Source organism: Nanorana parkeri, unplaced genomic scaffold (assembly GCF_000935625.1).
Source record: "Nanorana parkeri isolate BGI_ZX_2015 unplaced genomic scaffold, ASM93562v1 scaffold1271, whole genome shotgun sequence".
Classification (NCBI taxonomy): Eukaryota; Metazoa; Chordata; class Amphibia; order Anura; family Dicroglossidae; genus Nanorana; species Nanorana parkeri.
Window position 1 is genome coordinate 315,402 of NW_017307539.1, and position 20,927 is coordinate 336,328.

Below are 20,927 nucleotides of genomic sequence, written 5' to 3' on the forward strand. Positions count from 1 at the left end.
ACCTGCCAGCCAGCCTGCAACCAAACAAATAGCCCTGTCAACAGTATGCGTTAAAATCAGAGGTTTTAGTTGCACAAACTTTTGTCCAAAAATATGTAGAAGCCACACTGCCGCGCCAAGGCACCTCTGCAAAGTGTGGTCCTAACTCTATGTATCCGAGTCAATAGCATGTACTTGGCTCCAGTGGCCCTGGTTGAAAAAAAAATCAAATATCACAGATCTTGTGACGGCAGTTTCAATTGTTTTCCTTTGTGTTGTAAAACCAAAGCAGTAACTTTACCAATTGTTGTATACAATAATATCATGTTTCCCTCTACAAATGGCTTATTTCTGCAATGTTTTAACTGATTTGTGATATGAATCATTTTAGAGCTTTATTAAGAAGAGAGCTGTGACAAGAGAAAAGGGGGCAATAGAGAAGTTGCAATTGCCTCTTTGCACAGGCGCTGTTAAATATGATAGCAAAAGCATACACCCTGGGTCACGTTAATATCTAGCAGACATTTATGTATACAGTTTACTTAGGCACTTGATATCAGTGGAGGTTCTTACTAGCCCATTTAAATTACAATTCTAACACAGCAAATAACTTTGTTCTTCTATATAGCCAATATTGAAGACTGTGGAAGCCCACCAAAAATAAGCCAAGGTGAGCTTACTGATACTGCACTGGACAGGTATACTAGTGGCACTTCCGTGGAATACAGATGTCACAGCTATCACTTAATGGAAGGATCTAAAACCATATACTGTACACAAGGAATTTGGTCACGACCACCAATCTGCTTGGGTAGGTAAAAGGTGTATATACAGTAGTGTCTAAATGTGTCATCAGTGTGATTACATTATTATGCTAGGATCTGGTTTTATTTTAACTAGTAATATACATACTCACATTTACATGATCATTGCAATGAAATTTCTAATGAATCATATACAAAATGTGTAAATATTATGTATTTCTGTATATGTGTGTGTCTTTGCCTTATTGCGTTGGATAGTGATTACTATCTACACATTTCTGCAAAATGCGGCATATGGTACAGCTTGGGTACATATGGTACAGCTACGGTACATATGGTACAGCTTGTACAGCTTGTATGGTGCAGCTTGTCCCTGTCATTATTTGTACTGTGTGAAGTGATTAGATATATAAGAGAACTAATGAGGTCACAGGAATGCAGAAGGAGGGGGAATGCTCTTACATGAATCAGCACAGGCACTGGAACTGGAATGGGAGAATTGTTTTGTACTATAAAAGTGCAGAGACAGAGAGAAAGGAGCTGTCTATCAAGAAGCTGTCTATCTGGCAGATCAAGGTCAGGAATTGAAGTGGAATGAACTGCCAAAGTCTGTAATTCAGTTTCTATGTCACACAGAAGCATGGGGATAAAAAGTAGAGGTGCACCGAAATTACATTTTGAAACCGAAAATAAAAAAATGTCAAATATTTACAAAAATATTAAACTTTTTTCTTTATATTTTCTTTTTATTTATTTTTTATTTAAATATTTGTATTTTTTAACTTTACTGCTGGAGGCTTCGGTGAATATCAGGGATCTAAACAGAGAGACCTCAATCTCTTTTTTTGCATCCCCTGTAATAAATGAACAGGAATTCTCTATACTGAGTGCCCCTGTTCATTCATAACTTGTGGATATAGTGTGAATTACTATGTACACAATAATGAATGAATAGGAAGTGATGTAGATCACTGGTACACTACATAGTAACTCATAGTATGTCCGATTTTTTACAAACACTCAGCGATCACTAATCGCTAAATGTTTGTAGCTGTTCTTCCGCCTAGATCGGTTCTCATAGGAGGCTAAGCTGGTGGGGAGGAGAGCTTGGTCTATTTTGACAGCTGACTCCTCCCCCACACTGCCAGCTCAGCCTCGTGTGACAGCTGACAGCTGTCTCTGCCCATACACTGCTCTCCATACTGATTTGGGAGTTGTAGTCCTCTATAGCTGATGCCATTCTGCACTGCTGCAATGCAGAATGGCACCAGCTATAGAGGACTACAACTCCCAGTAATAATTTATACAGAAATGCAGATTAGTTCCATCAGCTATACAGGACTACAAACAACTCACAGAACATACAGGCACAGAGATTAGAGCACTTACCTTATCTAACTGTCCTCCAGGCTGGAACACCATGCAGCAGGGGTGTGTATTCAGGAAGCTCCCGGCCGAGGCCCCAGCGCTGCCTGCGGTACAATTACACCTGGTGTGTGGCTCTCTCCCTCACTTGAAGGGCGGCCAAGCGGATGTCGCCCGGCGCCCCCCACCATTCATTCCCCTATTCTGCCACTGGTACTATGGGCCCCCCCTCCTCCTCTCCTTGCGCGCTGACTCGGTCCCGCACAGGCGGTACTTCCGCCTCTGCCTTGCGCCCGACGTTGTATGAAGAAGACTTTCCGGCGGCCGAGTCCACCTGCAATGGGAGAGGGGGGGAGGACGGAGGGGGTCATTCCTGTCGCCGGACCAAATCTCACTGGGCCATGGGCCCCCCCCATGTTATGCCACTGGGTGACGGCCCCCCCATGCTATGCCACCGGCTGACAGGCCCCCCCTGGCCATGGCCCTCGGGCAGTGCACTTCTTCGCTGGGCCCCCTACCCCAAGTGGTGGAAATACCAGGGCCCGGTCACCGCTGTGACCCTGGTAGTTCCGCCAGTGCATCCTGTGACATTGCAGCTCACATCGCTTTCTTCCCCGCCACGCTCAGTCTCCTCTGACAGTTTCTCTCCTCCCCGCTGGGTGCCTTGCTGTGTCAGAGGGGACACAGAGCAGCAAACAGCGGGGATGAGAGAAACGATGGATGCAACGCAATTTCGGACAAAAGATGGCACTTTCAGCATCTTTCCCAAAGTACCATTTTCGGCCAATATGTTTCGGCGGCTGAAATTTTGGTGCATTCCTAATAAAGAGCATCTTAGCAGAAATAAAGTGTATGTGAACCCTAAAAATCAACCTCTCTTATTTTGCTCCCTTAAGGTTTGCTAAATATACCTTTTAAAAGTGTCTTGTTATATCTGTTTGATAAGTGCAAACATATATCTGTTGATTCCACCAGAAATTCAGTGAGCTTGTAAGTTCCTTTGCACTCTGCTTCTTCTGCACTGTTATCAGATATGAGTGTTATCATCGCTTCTGTTTTCCCTCTGTGGACGACCAAGACCTCTCCCCTATGTGTTGGAGATAAGGTGAGAGGAAAGTGTTCTTGCTATCCTAGGGTGACAACACTGCTCCTCCATAGATACAGTACTGTAGGTGAAGGTTGTCACCCTTCGACAGGCAGTGTGTTAGTGGCAGGATCATCAGGTGAAAATAAAGGATAAAAGTCTAAAAAACAAAACAAAAACAATGCAGCCATATTTTTATTCCAGGGTCTAGGCTCCTGGCTCATATAGGCCTATATCACTTATTAATGTGGATGCAGTTTTTTTTCAAAAATAAATGCTGACAGACTGGCAGAGGTGCTGCCAAGCCTCATACACCCTGCTCAGGTTGGCTTCCTTAAGGGGAGAGCGGCAGTCATGAACCTATGACGTGCCATTATGGCCCTTGAAAGGGCAAAGGAATTTCCCGCTTGAGAGTTTGCTATTGTAACTATCGATGTGGAAAAAGCGTTTCACAATGTTAATCTGGAATGGCTGTTTCTGGTCATGTCCAGGTTTGGTCTACAGGGCGGGATCCTTTCCCTACTACGTCAGATGTATTCCTCCCCAACGGCGCAGATCTGGACCCAGGGAGCTATGTTCCGCCTATCCCATTACGTCAAAGAACCCAACAGGGGTGCCCCCTATCCCCCTTGTTGTTTAACTTGGCTTTGGAGCCTTAAGCTAGATACATTCTACAAACGGCCTCTCTGAAGGGCATAGCTGTTGGCAAGGAGGAGTTGAGAATTTCCCTCTTTGCTGATGACATTTTGCTGTTTACCTCCCGCCCGCAGGCGGATATCCTAGCTATCCAAGCAATCTTTGACAACTTTAGCACTTTCTCTGAACTACAAATAAACTACTCCAAGAGTGAGGTACTACCTTTAGTCGCATTCTCGTCGTCTTTGTGGGACAATCCTTCTGCATTCGCGGTGGCACGCCGGGACATCACATACCTGGTCTTTAAAGTAGGTAAATTGCCTTCATCGTTGTATCATTTGAATTTTCCTCCCCTTATACTGTAGATAAAATCACTCGGGAACTGGAGAGCTGGAGAAATCTACCCCTATCGCTCTTCGGGAGAATTCATTTAGTAAAAATGACGAGCATTGGAGATTACTGTATCCGATGCAGACGGTTCCATTGCTATTGAAACACAAGGACATTCAGCGTCTCAACAGGGCCAAGGTTCAATTGATATGGTGCTTCAAGCACCCGCGGATTGCCATGAAAAAGCTTTGGCTCCCGAAGATCGAGGGGGGCTCCAATTTTCGTAACATTCGGCTATATAATCTAGCATGCTTACTGCATCACGCTGCGGACTGGCTCTCGGACAGCTCCAGGTTTTTCAACACTAGCCTGGAGTCGGCCCTTGTGCACCCATGGGATTTGAGGGCCATATTGCACAGCAAACTGTCAAAGTTGCCTGGGACTCTGTGCCGCCACTTGCTAATCAGAGACACGGTCTTGGTCTGGAGGGTGGTTCAAAGAAGGCTGGGATTATCACCTTATGTCTCAGCTCTTTGTCCACTGCGGGGTAACGCTATGTTCTCTCAGGGCATGGTCTATGCTGCTTACGAGTTGTGGCACAGGAAGGGGCTTAGGACTTGGAAACTGTTTCTGGATGGTACATTCGAGCCCATATCTATGACGGCATTTGCAATGCGTTATTCTTTTCTACCCTCTCACTTTTTGTACTACTTGCAAGCTAAAACAATGTGGCACATGTTTTCCAGAGACCCTAAAAAAAAATTGCCACCACATTTATAGATATCGCCATGTCAGTGGGCAACTACTCTATATCTGCAATCTCTCCAGGGTTACAGCTCATGTATGTTACCTATTTGTCTTCTACTAATGTCAGAGAATGGTCTAAAGACTTCCCGATCCCGGATATAGTGGACCATATCATCGATGGATACAACCTGGTACGCAGAATTGTTGTCAATGAGAACGGGATGGAGACCCAATTCAAAATAATGCATTGTGCTTATGTTGCATATTTCCTCCCGGCTGGAGCAACAACACAGCCCCTGGTTTCATTGTGTCCCAAGTGTGGACAATCCCGTCCCTCACTGGCTCATTGTATTTGGACATGCCCTTCTATGTTACAATTCTGGACTCAAGCTGCCTCGTATATCAAAACAGTTCTTCAGTGGACTCCACAACTATCCCCACTGTTGTATTTGTTCAGTTCTCCAGTTTACTCAGTAATGGAAACTCACTGCATGTCCTATAAAGGGAAGGAATGGATGCACCTGTGCTTACTTGACTCGACATGTATCATGTGTTCCTGGAATGTGCCCCCCACACCATCAATGTCAGCTATCATAGCGGAACTGAGAATCTTATTCCTTCGGGAAAAACTGAAGACTGAACTGCACATTGATGCACTAACCACAAAGTTCTTCAAGCGTTGGAAATACTTTGTGGCTGTAACCTTTGATAGATCGGAGCTGACCCACATTATGCAACCTTTTATATACACCGCTTGGTATATGAAGAATGATGATGAATAGCTTGTGGGTCCTGGAGGTGCTTTAATATCATATTGTGTTTGATAATTTACCTACACCATCCTAATGAAAATGAGTTATATGGGCGTTTAATTATTGTAGATGTGGCAACCAGCATGGGAATTTTAGGTTTAGGGTTTGTTGTTATTTTAACGTACCTTCGAACTTTCATATATGTAACCTATGCAATGAAAAAGATATTCCCCTACTGGGAATTTTCAAAAACTCAATAAATAGTTTGAAAAAAAAAATATCCCTGCCAGGTTATTTTTTGGACAGCGATAAAAACGTGATGGTCTAACCCCTTCCTGCTCTATCCAAAACAAAGGTTTTGCCTAGAAATACACTTTTAGAGCATGATTTATGAACCATCTGCCCTGACATATGCTGGCTTACTGCTGTTCACAGTTTCGGCACTAGATGGAGCTGATGAGCATAGGAAATTATTTTGCTCCTCAGCTCCATCTAGTGGTGAGAATATCATGCTAACAATATCGGCCAAAGTATTTTGGGGTGGATGATTTATAAATCATCCACTGATTGTATTTTTGGTTTATTGCAATATACCTTTGCCTTTATTTTGTAAAGCACAGTGACTGTTTCCCCCCTCATATGGAATTCCAGACTGTGATACCCACTAATGAAACTATATTATCTTTTCAGAGCCCTGCACAGCATCTGTGGAGCAAATGAGAGAAAGAAATGTTGAGCTTCAGTGGAGCTTTGAGATTAACTCCAAATTTTTACATGGTGATATGGTGGAATTTAAATGTGTGGATGGATTTGACTTATCAGCCCACGTTGAACTAAAAGGACTGTGTCAAAATGGCCATATTCTATATCCAAGTTGCAGCAAGAAAGGTAGAAAAACAAGCCACAATCTTTCCTCTCCATGTATTCTAATACCACTTGATTTGACATTTTTCTTATACTTCTGCAGGTACACTGAAGTTCTGCGGTCGTCCTCCTGTTGTGATACATGGCATAGTTAACCCATCACAGCAAGTATATATGACAGGATCCATGGTTGTTTACCAGTGTTCAGAGCATTACTACTTGAATGGAAAAAGCACAGTACACTGCTCCAATGGAGATTGGGATGATCCACCTATCTGCATAGGTAGGATGAGTCGTCACTTGCTTCCGTATTAGCTCTTTTTTCTATAATATTACTATGCATTATTCAGAGAAAGATCCTTAAAGTATACGTAACACCAAAACTTTTTTTTTTAGATAGAATAGGGAAGGGTTAAAACTAGGGATGCACCGATACCGATACTAGTATCAGTATCGGTGCCGATAATGAGTATTTGGGCGAGTGCTCGTACTCGCCCAAATGCTCCGAAACTTATCCCGATACGGGAACTAAAATTCCTACCGAAACTAAAGGGTCTGGCATGACATTTAGGGGAACCCCAAGCATTTTTATTTTTAACTCGGGGGTCCCTCCTAACATTCCTACCAGACCTAAAGGGTCTGATATGGTGGTATGGTTTGGGAGGGGGACCCTGAGCTGTTTTTTCTTCTGTATTTGTTAACATTTTGCGGGGATCGCTCTCCCGGCTTTGGCTGTGTCTTCGACTCAGCCGAAGTGGCTACATATGCGTTCAGCTCGGCTGAGTGCTTAGGCTGCACCTCTGCAACTTGAAGCAGACCTAAACTGTCTCACCCCTGACAGCCTTACTCTCACTTCTTCTGCACTCTGCCTCTCCTTCTTCCATCGCAGCCACCACTAAAATTCCAGGTGTCAGCTGATATTGCCGCTTAGAAAGATTGGTGATGTCACCACTGCCATCATGTGACAGTGCTCAGAACTAGCAATTGGCAATTAGGCCAGAGTACCGCATACTTACCATAAGCAAGTCAGGAAAAAGGAGTGGCGGCAGAGCACTGGAGAGGTGTTTGTAGTGGATGGGCTCTACACAGATCCTGTCATTTTGCCCTTAGTGGACAAAGTGATAGGGTCTCATTAAACCTAGTCCCCCCCAAATGAACTGTCCTATCATAACATCTGCAAACAAACCCTTTTGATTTCCACCTACCACGGTCCTTATGGTTACCAGTTCAAGAGAGCAGAACAGTGGTGGGAAGGATATGTTATTGCTGCCTTGCCTGTTGACAGCAGCCACACAAACCCCTCTTCCCACTGTTGCCTTTTTTTTTTTAAGACCACTATCCAGGGAAAACCTTATGTAGTCAGAAGATAAGTTCTGCACAGGATTTATTCATGAGTTACATGATAGGATGAGAGGGGAAGGGGGGGATGAACTAATCAATATGACAGTTTAGGTCCACTTTAGCCTTGAACGTTTACAGTTGGGCAACATTCTTTATTAAACCTAATGCACTACTAATTTATGTATTTTCGTAATTCTAACTCACTTCGCATTTGCTTTTTTTTAAATTTCAGAACCATGTATTTTATCCAGAGAACAGATGCGTAAAAGCTATGTACGTTTGAAATGGAGTTTGTACAGTGATTACGTTTTACACGGGGAATTTGTTGATTTCTTATGCATGGCTGGATATGAGAACTATGAGACTACAGTAGCATTTGCTTTAAGGAGCGAGTGTAGATTTGGAAAACTAGAGTATCCACAATGTGTCCCAAGAAATAATTAAACATTCTAAAGAAACATTCATTTGTTCCCAATAAAACAACAAATTGTAGCAAATCATGGTCATTACATATATTACAAATCACTTGCTGAACGCTAAGGCTAAAAGTGCCAAATAGCTCAGTATACAGTGAAAGACGTATGTGAATCAGGTCTGAACTAAGAAACAAATGCAGTATGTATGAGTGTGCACTCATTTATATGAATGAATCTGCCTCACCTTGAACCACGCATAAGCTCAATTTGATGATAATGACAAATGACACACTTACCTGCATGATGGACAATAAACAAACCCAGTTTGAGATGACGGAGACCTGTGAATACAGCATAATTCCCTGTCAGGCTGATTCCTATGTGGAGTAAACCTTTTCTTTACCTCATCTTACCTAGAGTATAACTCTCTCTTATGGATACGGTGCATCTTTTCTCTACCCCTTCCTATTCTTGTTTTCCTTTATATTCGCAATGAGCCTACTATATCACAGTGTGTTAAATAGGATATTTTGAATGCTGTAAGGTACATAATACCACTCCGTGTTACTTACTATATTCTGTTACATAACAGTTGAACTTTTAATAGTCTTTCCAACTGTTCTGTAATAATGTTGAAGCAATGCCCTAAACACAGCTGACAACACCACTGTTAAAGAAATGTATCTTTGGTTAATATTACATTGATTATTGATTATTGTATCGTGAAACCAAAACCAATAAACACCAAAAAATCAAAACTAAACACACCTTGATATGGGCGTTTCCTTTGTGGGGAGAGATATGTCTGCAAGGAACACCAGTGAACATCCAGCAAGTTCTCAAAGAAGAGTGAAGGTCATAAGAAGTAACCAAAACCAGCAGAAAAAGTACTGCCTATCTCAAGTTTGCTAAAGATCATGTGAATACTTGGACTACTACAGTAATGCTGGGTAGATGGATGCCAAAAAACTTTGTTACATGTATCCATCATTACAATGCATACCAACACCATGCAAGGAAAAAAAAATATGGGAGATACCGCTGCTGACTTTTTTTTGTTCAATACGTTTTTATCTAAAAAAAAATGAAAAACAAAATACAACATTACAAATAAAAGATACAACAAATAATAAAAGTATGCTCAGAATGTAAGTGGTCCAACGACATCCACTAGAAACAATGGCATATCAACTGCTGACTATTTTTTAATGGTGCAGGCTCAGGTGATGTCATGCTTATCCTGGCTTCATCACCAAGTGATTTACTGACCTGGAGCAAGCATGCTTACCTCAGGTTGGTCACTCACCGGGCAGAAAAGCAAGCATAAGGTTAGTCCACTTACTAAGTAGAGAAGCCAGCCTGCCCCTTGAAGAACAAATGAACAATTGCAGCTCCCTTATTTACTGTATATCTTGTTGTAGGCTGCTTTGCTGGCTCAGGGCCAGGATGGCTTCCAATCATTTAGGGACCAGCATATTCCAAGCTGCATCTGGAAAATCTACAGCAGAATGTCTGGAACTCTGTCTGATATCTTACAGTTGGATTATGTAACAAAACAATGAAGCATTCCACAGGAGAAAGCGTTTGTTCAGACTAAAAACCGCAGCAGAAAATACTCATGGCTCTTGTCTTTGTGCAATAAAAAGCACATCCACACCATTGCATGCAGACATTTGGCAGTGACGTACTAATGCTGAGGTGTAAGGTACAGCTAAGGGGTGCTATATCACACCATGAGCTGAAAACTGACATAGTAAATACCGTCTCCACTTCTTCCTGCCTTAAAGTAAAGTCGTCTCAAAAATAAAACAAAACCAAAAGAAACTTCCGCTATATAATATGCGCCCCCGATTGCCTTATCTTACTTCCAGTTATTGTTGTTTGTCAACCTGTTCCCTCCTACCGCCAGCTTAACAATCTTCATACTTGTAGGCATAGGGGAACACAACACACTTCCCTTGCCCTTCCAAAATCCAGTACTTGGCGCCTGAACTGTCACACAGGGGAGGGGGTGCTTGCCTAGCACTGTGCACAAATCAAAACGGCTCTGCCAAAAGTTCAAAAAATATAGAAAGAATAACCTGCAAAAGAAGAGGCTCCATACTCACTTGTCCTAATGCCTGTTTCTCTAGTCTGCCCAAGAACTGCCGCCTCACAGAATCCTCACATCTGACACTTCCAATCATGTTGGATGCCTGTTTCCCCTACCATGTATTGTGGTTCCTTCCGATGACATCACTATTAGAAAGGAAGAGGCATCTCTGTATCAGCATGTGTTAGAGGTGCAAAAGGCCAATGCTTAGCAATAGTGATGACTGAAGGAACGGGCAGGAAGACAGATGAGTGTGAACCATCTTTGTTGGCAGGTCGTGCTTTATCACATGTTTTACCTCTGTGATGGAGTCACGTAAAGGAACATTTCATTTTCATTATAAGATATTTGCTGAGGCAGCGTTAGTGAAGGGGCAGTGGACTGCGGTGCTGGTACTAACATAAGGCAGGAGGGTGCCTTGTACACAAGAGAGGGAGGAGACAGGTTTGCTTTAAGTGAACATTTCACTCATTTACCAAAGGAATTCAGAATTTTTACACAATAAATTGCGAATATTCGCGTCAGTTGTCCAGATGACAATTGACATCATCTGGACAATTGATGTCCAGGAATTTGCTTTTCACATGATTGGATAATTGAAGTGAATCTTCACACAATTTATTGCATGAAAACTCTCAACTCCTTTAGTAAATCACCATCAATGCAGCACTAATACTCTTCAACAAACCAGCCTATTTCCTTTCTGAATCTTATCTTCTTTACACTTCCCTTTTACAGAGAGACATTGTACAAACACTATAATCAAGGGAGGAACTACTTGTTATATAGATAATGCGGAACAATGAAGCAAAATAAATAGATGATATAACTGAAAATCCCAATGCAGTGGGAATGATGGATACAATGTCTGTATTTAAAAAAAAAAATCCATGAAGTAGACCTAAGAATTATACTTCCTGCAAATCATCCAGATCAACAGGATACATCATTGTTTTACCATCTCCACTAAGAGGGACTTCTTCTGCAATAATACTTCTTAGAACATCTAAACTACCACACAATTTCTTGACCCCTGAGATAGAAAAGATTGCTTCAAGGGGGACATGAATGGTGTTCCCTTGTATAAACGGTTGCAGAACTTGATTCTCCTCACTTTGTGCGGCAGTTTCTAGACTGAAAGGCCATCTTGAATGTTGACAGGCGTCTCTGTTGTTCTCAGTCATTACATCTTGGTCGATTTCTTCTCTGCGCTTGTGATGATACACTAAGCTGTTTTTCATCATGTCTGCATGTAACAAGGCCTCATTCAGTATAGCTTTTCGAAGATATTTTTCCTCCCGGAGACTTGGATATACCACATGAAGTACCTTGTAATGCAGAATAAAATATATTTCCTTTGTAAGTTCTCTTTAATTATAATGCAAACCACAATATATCAGAATTTCTATAGATGTCTGTAATTAAAGAAGAACTCCAGTAAACAATTTATGTTACAAAAAGGTTTATAACATTTTGGGGTGTGTTTTGTTATATTGACAGATATATTAATTCTGCCAAACTGACATTTATATTTGTCTTGTAAGAATAAAGCAAAATTGAATGTTTTCTTGTGCAGCACAAATGTAAGAAAATTGGCCACTAGATGGAGCCAAGGAGCACAGGAAATAAGTCATTTCTGCACAAGAAAACATTCGATTTTGTCCTATTCACATAGTATGGAAGTAAATGTCAGTTTTGCAGAACGGATGGCTCTACACGCTTTTTATATATACACCCTTTTGACAACAATACATTCATAACAAAATATACAGTCCGTACAAACAGAAGAGGGTGGACCTTGGGCGGAAAAACCAATGATGTGGTACAAGCCTCAATAAACTATCCCAGCGTAATCCGGTGTGCGGCCAGCTTTTCTTCTGTTTGTATGGGCACATATTGGATGTTTTCTTTGTATGCAATGTCAGTATAGCTTTCTGTGATGATTTGTGTGAGTGATGTGGGTATGTGTATTAATGTTTCTGTGTGTGTCATGTCAGTATGTATACATGTGTATATGTGTTTAGTGTCGGTATATTGCGTTTCATTTTCCCATAGGTTTTAATTTTAATCAACTTCCTTATCACAATCAACAACACTACGATCAACCCCTCCCATCAAGCCAGGGTACTCGGTGTTATCCTTGACTCTGAGCTCTCCTTTCAGCCCCACATCCAATTACTATCCAAATCTTACTGACTCAACCTCCGTAACATTTCCAAAATACTCTTTTTTAACCTTTTTAACAAACGAAACTACAAAGCTTCTAATTCACTCCCTTGTAATCTCTCGCCTCGACTACTGCAACTCCCTCCTTGTTGGCCTACCGCTAAGCAGGCTATCCCCCTTCAGTCTATCATGAATGCTGCTGCCAGACTCATCCACCTTACCAACCATTTAGTGTCTGCCGCCCCTCTCTGCCAATCCCTCCACTGGCTCCCACTTGCCCAATGAATAAAATTAAAAATACTAACAACAACATAAAAAAAGCAATCAACAACTCCGGCCCAACCTACATCACTGGCGTCATCTCAAAATATCACCAAAACTGCCCTCTCCGCTCCTCTCAAGACCCCCTGCTCTCTAGCTCTCTCAATACCTCTTCCCATGCTCGCCTCCAGGACTTCTCCAGAGTGTCCTCCATCCTCCGGAACGCCCTACCCCATTCTGTCCGCCTATCTCCTACGCTGCCCACCTTTAGGTGATCCTTAAAAATCCATCTCTTCAGGGAAGCCTATCTCAGCTCAACATAACTGGCTTTTACTTCCTCCAATAACTTAATCCAAACAATTATTACCTTTTGTATGGCACACTGCATGTAGTCGTATGTGATACGATTTACATGCATTTAGGAATCAATCACTATCCCAGGATGTATCAATTGTGCATCCAGGGGGAGTGATTGTTTTCTAACTGCATGTAATCATATCACATACCATTACATGCGGTGTGCAGGTGTTTACATGCAGCAGCTGTTACATGATCATTAACTTGAATGGGTGACAGCTGCCGCTTGTAAACATCAGATTAGGGATTCCTGCTGCAGGAAAGCGCAAGTTCCTGATGCAGGAATCCCTAATTGCACCTAAACTTACAGGTGTGAATAGATCCTAATACACACACAAATAGGAATACCCTCCCCCAAAACATACCCACACACACACACACACAAACACACAATAAAAGATCCCTAGTGATTCAGTTGTTGATTAGTAAAGTTTTCGCTGGTGCAGACCTAACTAATCCATCCTCTAATACTGTTCACTGAGCGCCGGCCAAAAGAAACTGAGTGCTGGCACTGACAGGAGCATCTATGCGTTCTTCATCCGACAGAGATATGTATGCCTGACTTGTCAGCCGGAGCGGGCCACATGGTACCGGTTTGTGCGCTAGAATTGGCACCAGGAACAGTACTTTAAGACCCCTGTTCTAGATCTTCAACCCTTTGTTAGAACAGGCAGTGTTCAATTCTAGTTTGCAACTGATAAAAAGATCTGCCAGCAGATCTTTGTTCAAGAAACTTTTGGACGATTAAGGGACCGTAATATACAGGGGTACAGGTACTCCTAGAATTAGATCCTAATAGGTTGGACTTGATGGACTAATGTCTTTATTCAACCTCAAATACTATGTAGCACAGTACAGACAGGGTTCATTATACTAAACACAATATTGACTCACTGTATTGTGTTTGTGGAGGAGCAGCATTGTCCCCCAGCTTCTTCCCTGATTCAAATTACAAACACTTCCCTTCTTCTTGTCTTTATTACATAGAAAGTAGGTGTTTTGTAGTTCACGAAAGATAGCTGGCAAAGCTAATACCATTGTTTAAAGGAGAACTATGAGGTGAGTGAAAATCACTCATCCTCATAGTTCGAGCCGATGTGTGACAATTAAACTGTCACACATCAGTTTAATAGATTGGGAATTGAGCGAACACATACCGTCGCTCGCTCACTTCTCGATCATCTCCTGCAGAGCAGTGACTGTCACTCGCGGCTCCCTGAAGGGATTCCCCCCCCCCTCCGGCTGCGGCGGTCTCAGTATACCATGAGCTGTAGTTCACTATATACTGAGATTTGGGTCACGGGAGAACTCTAGTATATGTCCTCCCGTGACCCTAAAGGAGAACTATGGGGTTCTATATTTTCTTTATTAATGCATTCCTTAGGCTAAATAAGTAAATAATGTAATTTACTCCCATTAGCCAAAATGCACAGTAAGGCTGTAAACCCTTATTTAAGGTGGTGGGCGGGGCTAAGTGCCGCAATGAGGAGAGATCCCGACAATGCTCCCGGGATCCTCCCCACTGATCTTCGTCACTGTGACTGAGATCGATTCTTGAGAGCTGCTGCGCATCCACGAATATATGGACATGCGCAGCAGCTCTCTCCTTACCTGCACGTCCCCGTCCTCTGTGCCAGCCTTCAAGACAAGCTGCTGTGTAGCCCTTGATCCCCTCCCTCCTCCTCTCCATCTGCCCCGCCTACTTCACTACACGTGTAGTGTGCAGTACAGTGAGAAGATCCTGTCCCCCCGGTCATTTATCACATATGGGCAAGTCCATATATGGTGAATTATGTCACTGGAGATCCCTGCTGATCGGATGCTTGACAGTCTGCAGGGATTCCCAGTGACATCATTCACCATATATGGACTTCCCCATTTGTAGTAAATGCTGAAGAGACTGCCCTCTTTCCCCTCTGTCATCAGCGATCCACAGTCATTTATGTTTATCAGCGTCACACAGGGCAGGGAGAGAGAGAGGGGAGCCCTTTCTCGCTCTTCATCATTTATCACGTATGGGCAAGTCCATATATGGGGAATGATGTCACTGGGGATCCCTGCTGATCGGATGCTTGCCAGTCTGCAGGGATACACAGTGACATCATTCACCATATATGGACTTGCCCATTTCTAGTAAATGATGGAGAGAGGGATGGCTCTTTATCCCCTCTCTCTCTCCCCCTGTGTTATGCTGACATCCTAATTACTGGGGATCGCTGATGAGAGAGGGGAAAGAGCACTGAATGTGCAGGGAGGCTGAGTCCGTTTATTTCTTATTGTCTCTTGCTGCTGCCTTCTCACTTCAGACTCCGCCTCCCGCTCACAAATGCCAGCGTGCACGCGCTGACAAAACACAGCTGTGCACGATGAGAGGAAGCGCGGCCACAGCAATGAGATCATTTGAAAAAAAAAGCCGTGGGCGGGCTGGATCAACTGCTAACGCCCCCTAAGAGGAAAGGAGCTTGGAGCAGGGCTGAAGACGGCCGTTTACTACAGGTTTTGAGGGTTTTATCTGTGATGTGCTGCGACTTTAGAAAAGGAACGATGCTACTACAATCAAGGTAAGGGCTATTTTTATTTGCCCTTATGTCATAATTCTCCTTCAAGAGAACTATGGGGAAAAACACATACCCCATAGTTCTCTTTTAAGATTCTAGTTCAGTGCACAGGAAGTTACAGATTTCCTGTGCACTGGATCAACAGATTTTTTTCAGTACTCGCAGAAAATGTACTTAGTCAGAACAATGAAAACCAGTGCACCCACCACATCTAAGGACTGGTATTACATCATATTACATTTTTGTTCTTGGGTTTAGATACGTTTAATTGTTTAAAAAGAGACACCAGGACAGTCTTTGTGCATAAATCATATTACTTACTGTATTGTAAATACTCTTATATTGCTTTTTAATACTGATTGATTCTTCACTCTCAGTGTAGTTCTTCATAAATACAGCAATCTGGGAGCAAAAGCCCACCTCTTCATGGTCTGGTGGTGGTTTTCCAACCCCACTGAACTCTACTGTATAATTATAGTGTCTGGCAACTTTGAGAGCCCTGGATTTAAAATACAAAGATGGTAATGACTGCTGACTACTGTTCACCAAAAACATCCACAATGTTAAAGATAACTAAAATGTTACACATGCTTCTTTACTCCCTGTGAGTTCAGTTAATTGAAATATACTACAGGTGAAACTCGAATAATTAGAATATCGTGCAAAAGTAATTGCAGTAAGTGCTGCAAAAGGGGCCCAAACCAAGTACTGAGTACATATGCATGCTTGTACTTTTCAGAGGTCCGATATTGTTCTATGTACAATCCTTGTTTTATTGATTGCATGTAATAATCTACTTTTTTGAGGTTGTGGATTTGGGGTTCTTGGGGTTTTCATGAGCTGTAAGCCATAATCATCACAATTATGACAAATCACGACTTGAACTATCTTGCTTTGCATGTAATGAGTCTATCTCATATATTAGTTTCACCTTTTAAGTTGCATTAGTGAAATAAATGAACTTTGCACGATATTCTAATTATTCGAGTTTCACCTGTATATACATAAATGGACAACAAATAAGAATAAAGACAAGAACACCATACAAAGCAAAATGTAATTTATATATTTTTTAAACTACATCATTGATCCATTTGTGTTGTCATTATAGTTATGCATTACCGTAACGCAATATTGTGCATGGGCCTTAAAAGAAACAGACCACACACAGCATAACCAGGTTTGGAGATCAAGGGATCATAAACAGCAGTATAAAATGAAGCACTTTGCTGTGTTTTCCCACACAGGTTAATCCTAAAGCTGACTCCTTGTTCATTTAACAGGCTGAATACAGAAGAGAGCATCATTGTAGTGGAACAAAGCACAGTGTGCATTGGCTCTGTGGCAGCGAGTGATGAGACATGCATCGGTACAGTGGCAGCGAGGGGCATTAATGCAATGGCAGAGAAGTGGGGGCATGTGGCAGAGCTGGTGAGAGCAGGAGGAGATAATGGAGGTCAGGTGCAATGGTTAGAGTGGTGGTTGCTGTCCAGGTGTGGTGTGGGGGGAGAATGATGGGGGTCAGCTGCAGTGGTGAAAGCGGTGTAGGGAATGAAGTAAAGTGCTGCGAGCTGCATGTCAAGTGGAGGGGGGGTTGTTGTTATGAGCTGCCAGGCCAGAGATTACAGTGCCAGTGTAAGCCACTACAAGTTAATAATGATAAGAGACTTCCTGTGCCAGGAGCTGATTGCTGGTATGTGTAGAGATCACTGGAGGTTGGAGGAGATCAGCAACACTGTCACTTAGGGCTTGTCCGCACCATCTCCAGACCAGTGCAGTGTTTTATCTGCACCAAAAATGCATACACAGTAATTCCAATGGTTGTAAATTAGGCTAGTTTACACTACTGCGCTAAGTTCCAGAACTTTTTTAAAAAGTACAGCAGCATGTTTTTTTCCGCACCGGAACACGCAAAAACACATGTAAACCCATATAAATGCACCAGTACGCACCAGAACATGCCTAAACCCAAGCAAAACAAGTAATAATGCACCGGAACCCATTAAAAACACATAACAAATGCACTTAAACATGTTCGCGGAAACACATCCAGAACCGGTCTGGAGATGGTGTGAACAAGCCCTATATACTGGGTCCAGGTCCCTCTTGCCATGCATGTGCAGTAGAATCCCCTGGACTCCTATGGGGCTGGGAGACAGATTAGTTACCTGGATCCATAGAGGCACTGGCGGAACTACCAGGGTCGCAGCGGTCGCAATTGCGACCGGGCCCTGGCATTCTGCCACTTAGGGGGGGGCCCAGCGAAGAAATGCACTGCCCGAGTGCCATGGCCAGGGGGGAAATCGCACAACGCATGGACCGCTGACCTTATCTGGGCATAGCACGAAGGAGGTTCCGATGTGGCAGGCAGTGAGGGAGGTATGATGCTGCAAATCTAAAAAAGAAAGCTGAATCTTTTGAGTTTGTGCTACTTGGCGTCCTGCAAACAAAAATATTGAACCACATAAATACTATTTTAAAAGTTTTGCAATCAAAAGACATGGAACTGTCCGGAGCAGTGCAGCTCATTCAGAATGCTATTACAGCCCTTTCCAGCTACAGGGATCATTTTGAAGGAAGGAGAAAATGCACCGGCTATAGGTAAACATTGTGGCAGAACTGTGTAAGCATACAGCACAGGAGGGGGAGGATGAGTTACATCAGCACAGTAGAAAAGGGGAAGCTGGGAAAATAATCAGAAAATGTTGATTCCTTATCCTTTAATTTAAAGGCAATCAGTTTTTTCAATATATATCATGACAATGTTTTTAGCAATAAAAATGTCCAATTGATTAAACTCTGAACTGTTTTAAAACATACTTGCTAAGATCTCAAACATATAATAAAGCATCTGAAATTTTTCTTAAAACATTACAATGGCAGGCATTAGGCAGGCCATTTCCCCTGCGATTCTCTGTGAATGTTCGTTCTGTGCAGATGAAACCCCAAAACGAACATTCTTCGTATATATTTTTTTCTATTCAAATACCCCATTATGGTCACTAGTTGGAGCTGAGGAGCATAGGAAAGAAGTATTTATTTCCTAAGCTCCTCTGCTCCATCTAGCGGCCATAATGCAGTATCACACAATGACATTCAAAATGACATTGGACTTATAAAGAGAATATAGTAAGAAAACTTGTTTTGTGCATCCACTAACACAGATAAACATTAACAGAGCTTCATGGTGAATGGCTCTGCAAAATGTTTAAAAATAGACCCCTAAGTATTTAGAATAAATCCATGGAATTCTGTTCCATGCGGATCTTAAAAAACACAGTGGGGGGAATTTATCAAAGCTGGAGCAGACAGAATCTAGAGCAGTTGTCCATGGCAACCAATCAACGTCTTGGTTTAGTCTGTTCAGTTAAGCTTTGAAAATGAAAGAGAGAAGCTGATTGGTTACTATGGACAGCTGCTCCAGATTTTGTCTGCTCCAGTTTTGATAAATTCCCCCCGGTGCATAAAAAAAAGAAACATTTTGGGTGCATTTTCATAATAAAGATATAATAGAATACAGTAGCCTGTATTTACCTTTACAGTGCTTACAAGTACATTTTGGAAATAATAATATGCTCATCTTGAAGATGGCAGAATAAGTCTATAAACATCAACCGAAATAAGAGTGTCTCTGTAATACAAAGCTACTTTAGAAGTTCATTAGAGAACAAATCCAGTTTGACAAAAAGCATACAATGAAAATATCTTACCAGCTCTGAAATTCTTCTCGGCTCCACTCAAACTTGTGATCTGGGTGTCTGAACTTTTGAGTTTTGGGAAGAAGTATATTAAACTCTGCATTAGGAGTGCTGATCACTGCTGCTTTAGGGGCCATGAAGCCAAACAGTACATCATCTAGTTTATCTAGGTCATCCGCTTCCAGATGTTCAATCCTTACAAATTAAAACAAAGGTCAACAAGCAATTTAACAAATCATGTATCATATCTGCTGCCTTAAAATAGATTTATAGAAAGCATAGGCTTGCATGTTTTTCAATGTTTACATCTAAAAAATATTCTTAGAGCAAGTGAATATTCTCAGTGTTACATCAAGATCCTGCTGAATATGGAGTTCACACTGTCAGTTGGAGTCCACAGTGTAAATTCTACCATTACAAAAGTGTAATGCAATGTTTCCAAAACCATGAAAGTAAGGTTTCCCAGTAATAGAGGGGAGACTGTTTGCTAGGTAACCCATTTGTACTGACGTCTTCTCCTGCCCTGTACTGTTCCCTCTTGTCCATTTGGTCATTCCACTCATCTATCTACCACCTACTTTGCACATTTATTCCCCACACATTGCCTCTGCTATGCCTTGCTGCACTCTAAACTCCAAACACAGCCTGATTCTGAAGTACCAAAAGTAAAGGCTTCAAAGTTTGTGTTTGTGGCACACATGGGAGTTATGCATAATCCAAATCGTTTTGTTCATTTGCCTTTTCCCTAAAATAGATGTAATGGCTACATTAGTTTTCATTTTTCAGGCTAGGAACATTTTTAGCAATTACAGAAAACACCTTTTGATTGTTCCAAAAATGAATTGTCCTTGTTGCTTCCTGTGAGCTTATAAGAAAGCACACTGAACATCACCGTTATTGTGTAAACTACTAGCCACATCAATCCACCATGGAATGCATACATGTTTGAAGTCTAGCCTATATAACAGGGACGCCCACTATTTTTCGTCTGGAGATCTACTTTTCAAATGACGAGCTCATTGAGATCTACCAACGAAAAAACACCTGCATTCAGGGGCGGGAGGAGGCGTAGGCTGTGCAGGCAGGCCCCTCGCCCACAGTGCGATCGCCTGCATTAGTGCCTGTGTTCCAGACCAGTGCGATCCGCAAAAATGCTGCGAGCACTATTTTTGCAGATCGCACTGGACCGGGATGCAGGCACTAATGTGCCTGCGTTCCGAGTGCCGGCGATCGCACTGTGGGCGATGCCATTGACTTCAATACAGCTCCACACCCCCTCCCGCACCTGAACGCAGGGAGTCGGCCTGCTTACATTCCAGTGCATTCCAGTACATTACAGGTCCCGGCGTCCTGTCCTCCCGTGGTGCAGCCGCACGAGCACCACGGGACCATAGCCGTAGCCAGCTCCCTTTGCGCCTGAGGCAAGGAAAAAAAAACAGTTTTTTTAATTTATTTTTTACTATTTTTTATTTTATTTTCATTATTTATTTTTATTTATTTTAAATTTTCATAATTTA

At 42.3% G+C, this 20,927-nt stretch overlaps 2 protein-coding genes across 2 annotated transcripts in view; one reads left to right on the forward strand and one right to left on the reverse strand.

Annotated features, from left to right (window-relative positions):
• Positions 1–9,605, forward strand: part of F13B (coagulation factor XIII B chain) — a 28,504-nt gene extending 18,899 nt beyond the window's left edge. Inside the window, exons 8-11 of the mRNA XM_018568989.1 lie at positions 608–790; positions 6,348–6,545; positions 6,625–6,804; positions 9,496–9,605. Of these exons, the coding sequence (XP_018424491.1) occupies positions 608–790; positions 6,348–6,545; positions 6,625–6,804; positions 9,496–9,605 (671 nt within the window). The remainder of the gene's footprint in view (positions 1–607; positions 791–6,347; positions 6,546–6,624; positions 6,805–9,495) is intronic.
• A 1,670-nt stretch (positions 9,606–11,275) lies between these two features.
• Positions 11,276–20,927, reverse strand: part of HENMT1 (HEN1 methyltransferase homolog 1) — an 18,210-nt gene continuing 8,558 nt past the window's right edge. The window contains exons 4-6 of the mRNA XM_018568991.1: positions 19,423–19,605; positions 16,034–16,211; positions 11,276–11,698 (exon numbers count right to left, since the gene is read on the reverse strand). Coding sequence (XP_018424493.1) covers positions 11,279–11,698; positions 16,034–16,211; positions 19,423–19,605 — 781 coding nt within the window. The 3' untranslated portion in view covers positions 11,276–11,278. The remainder of the gene's footprint in view (positions 11,699–16,033; positions 16,212–19,422; positions 19,606–20,927) is intronic.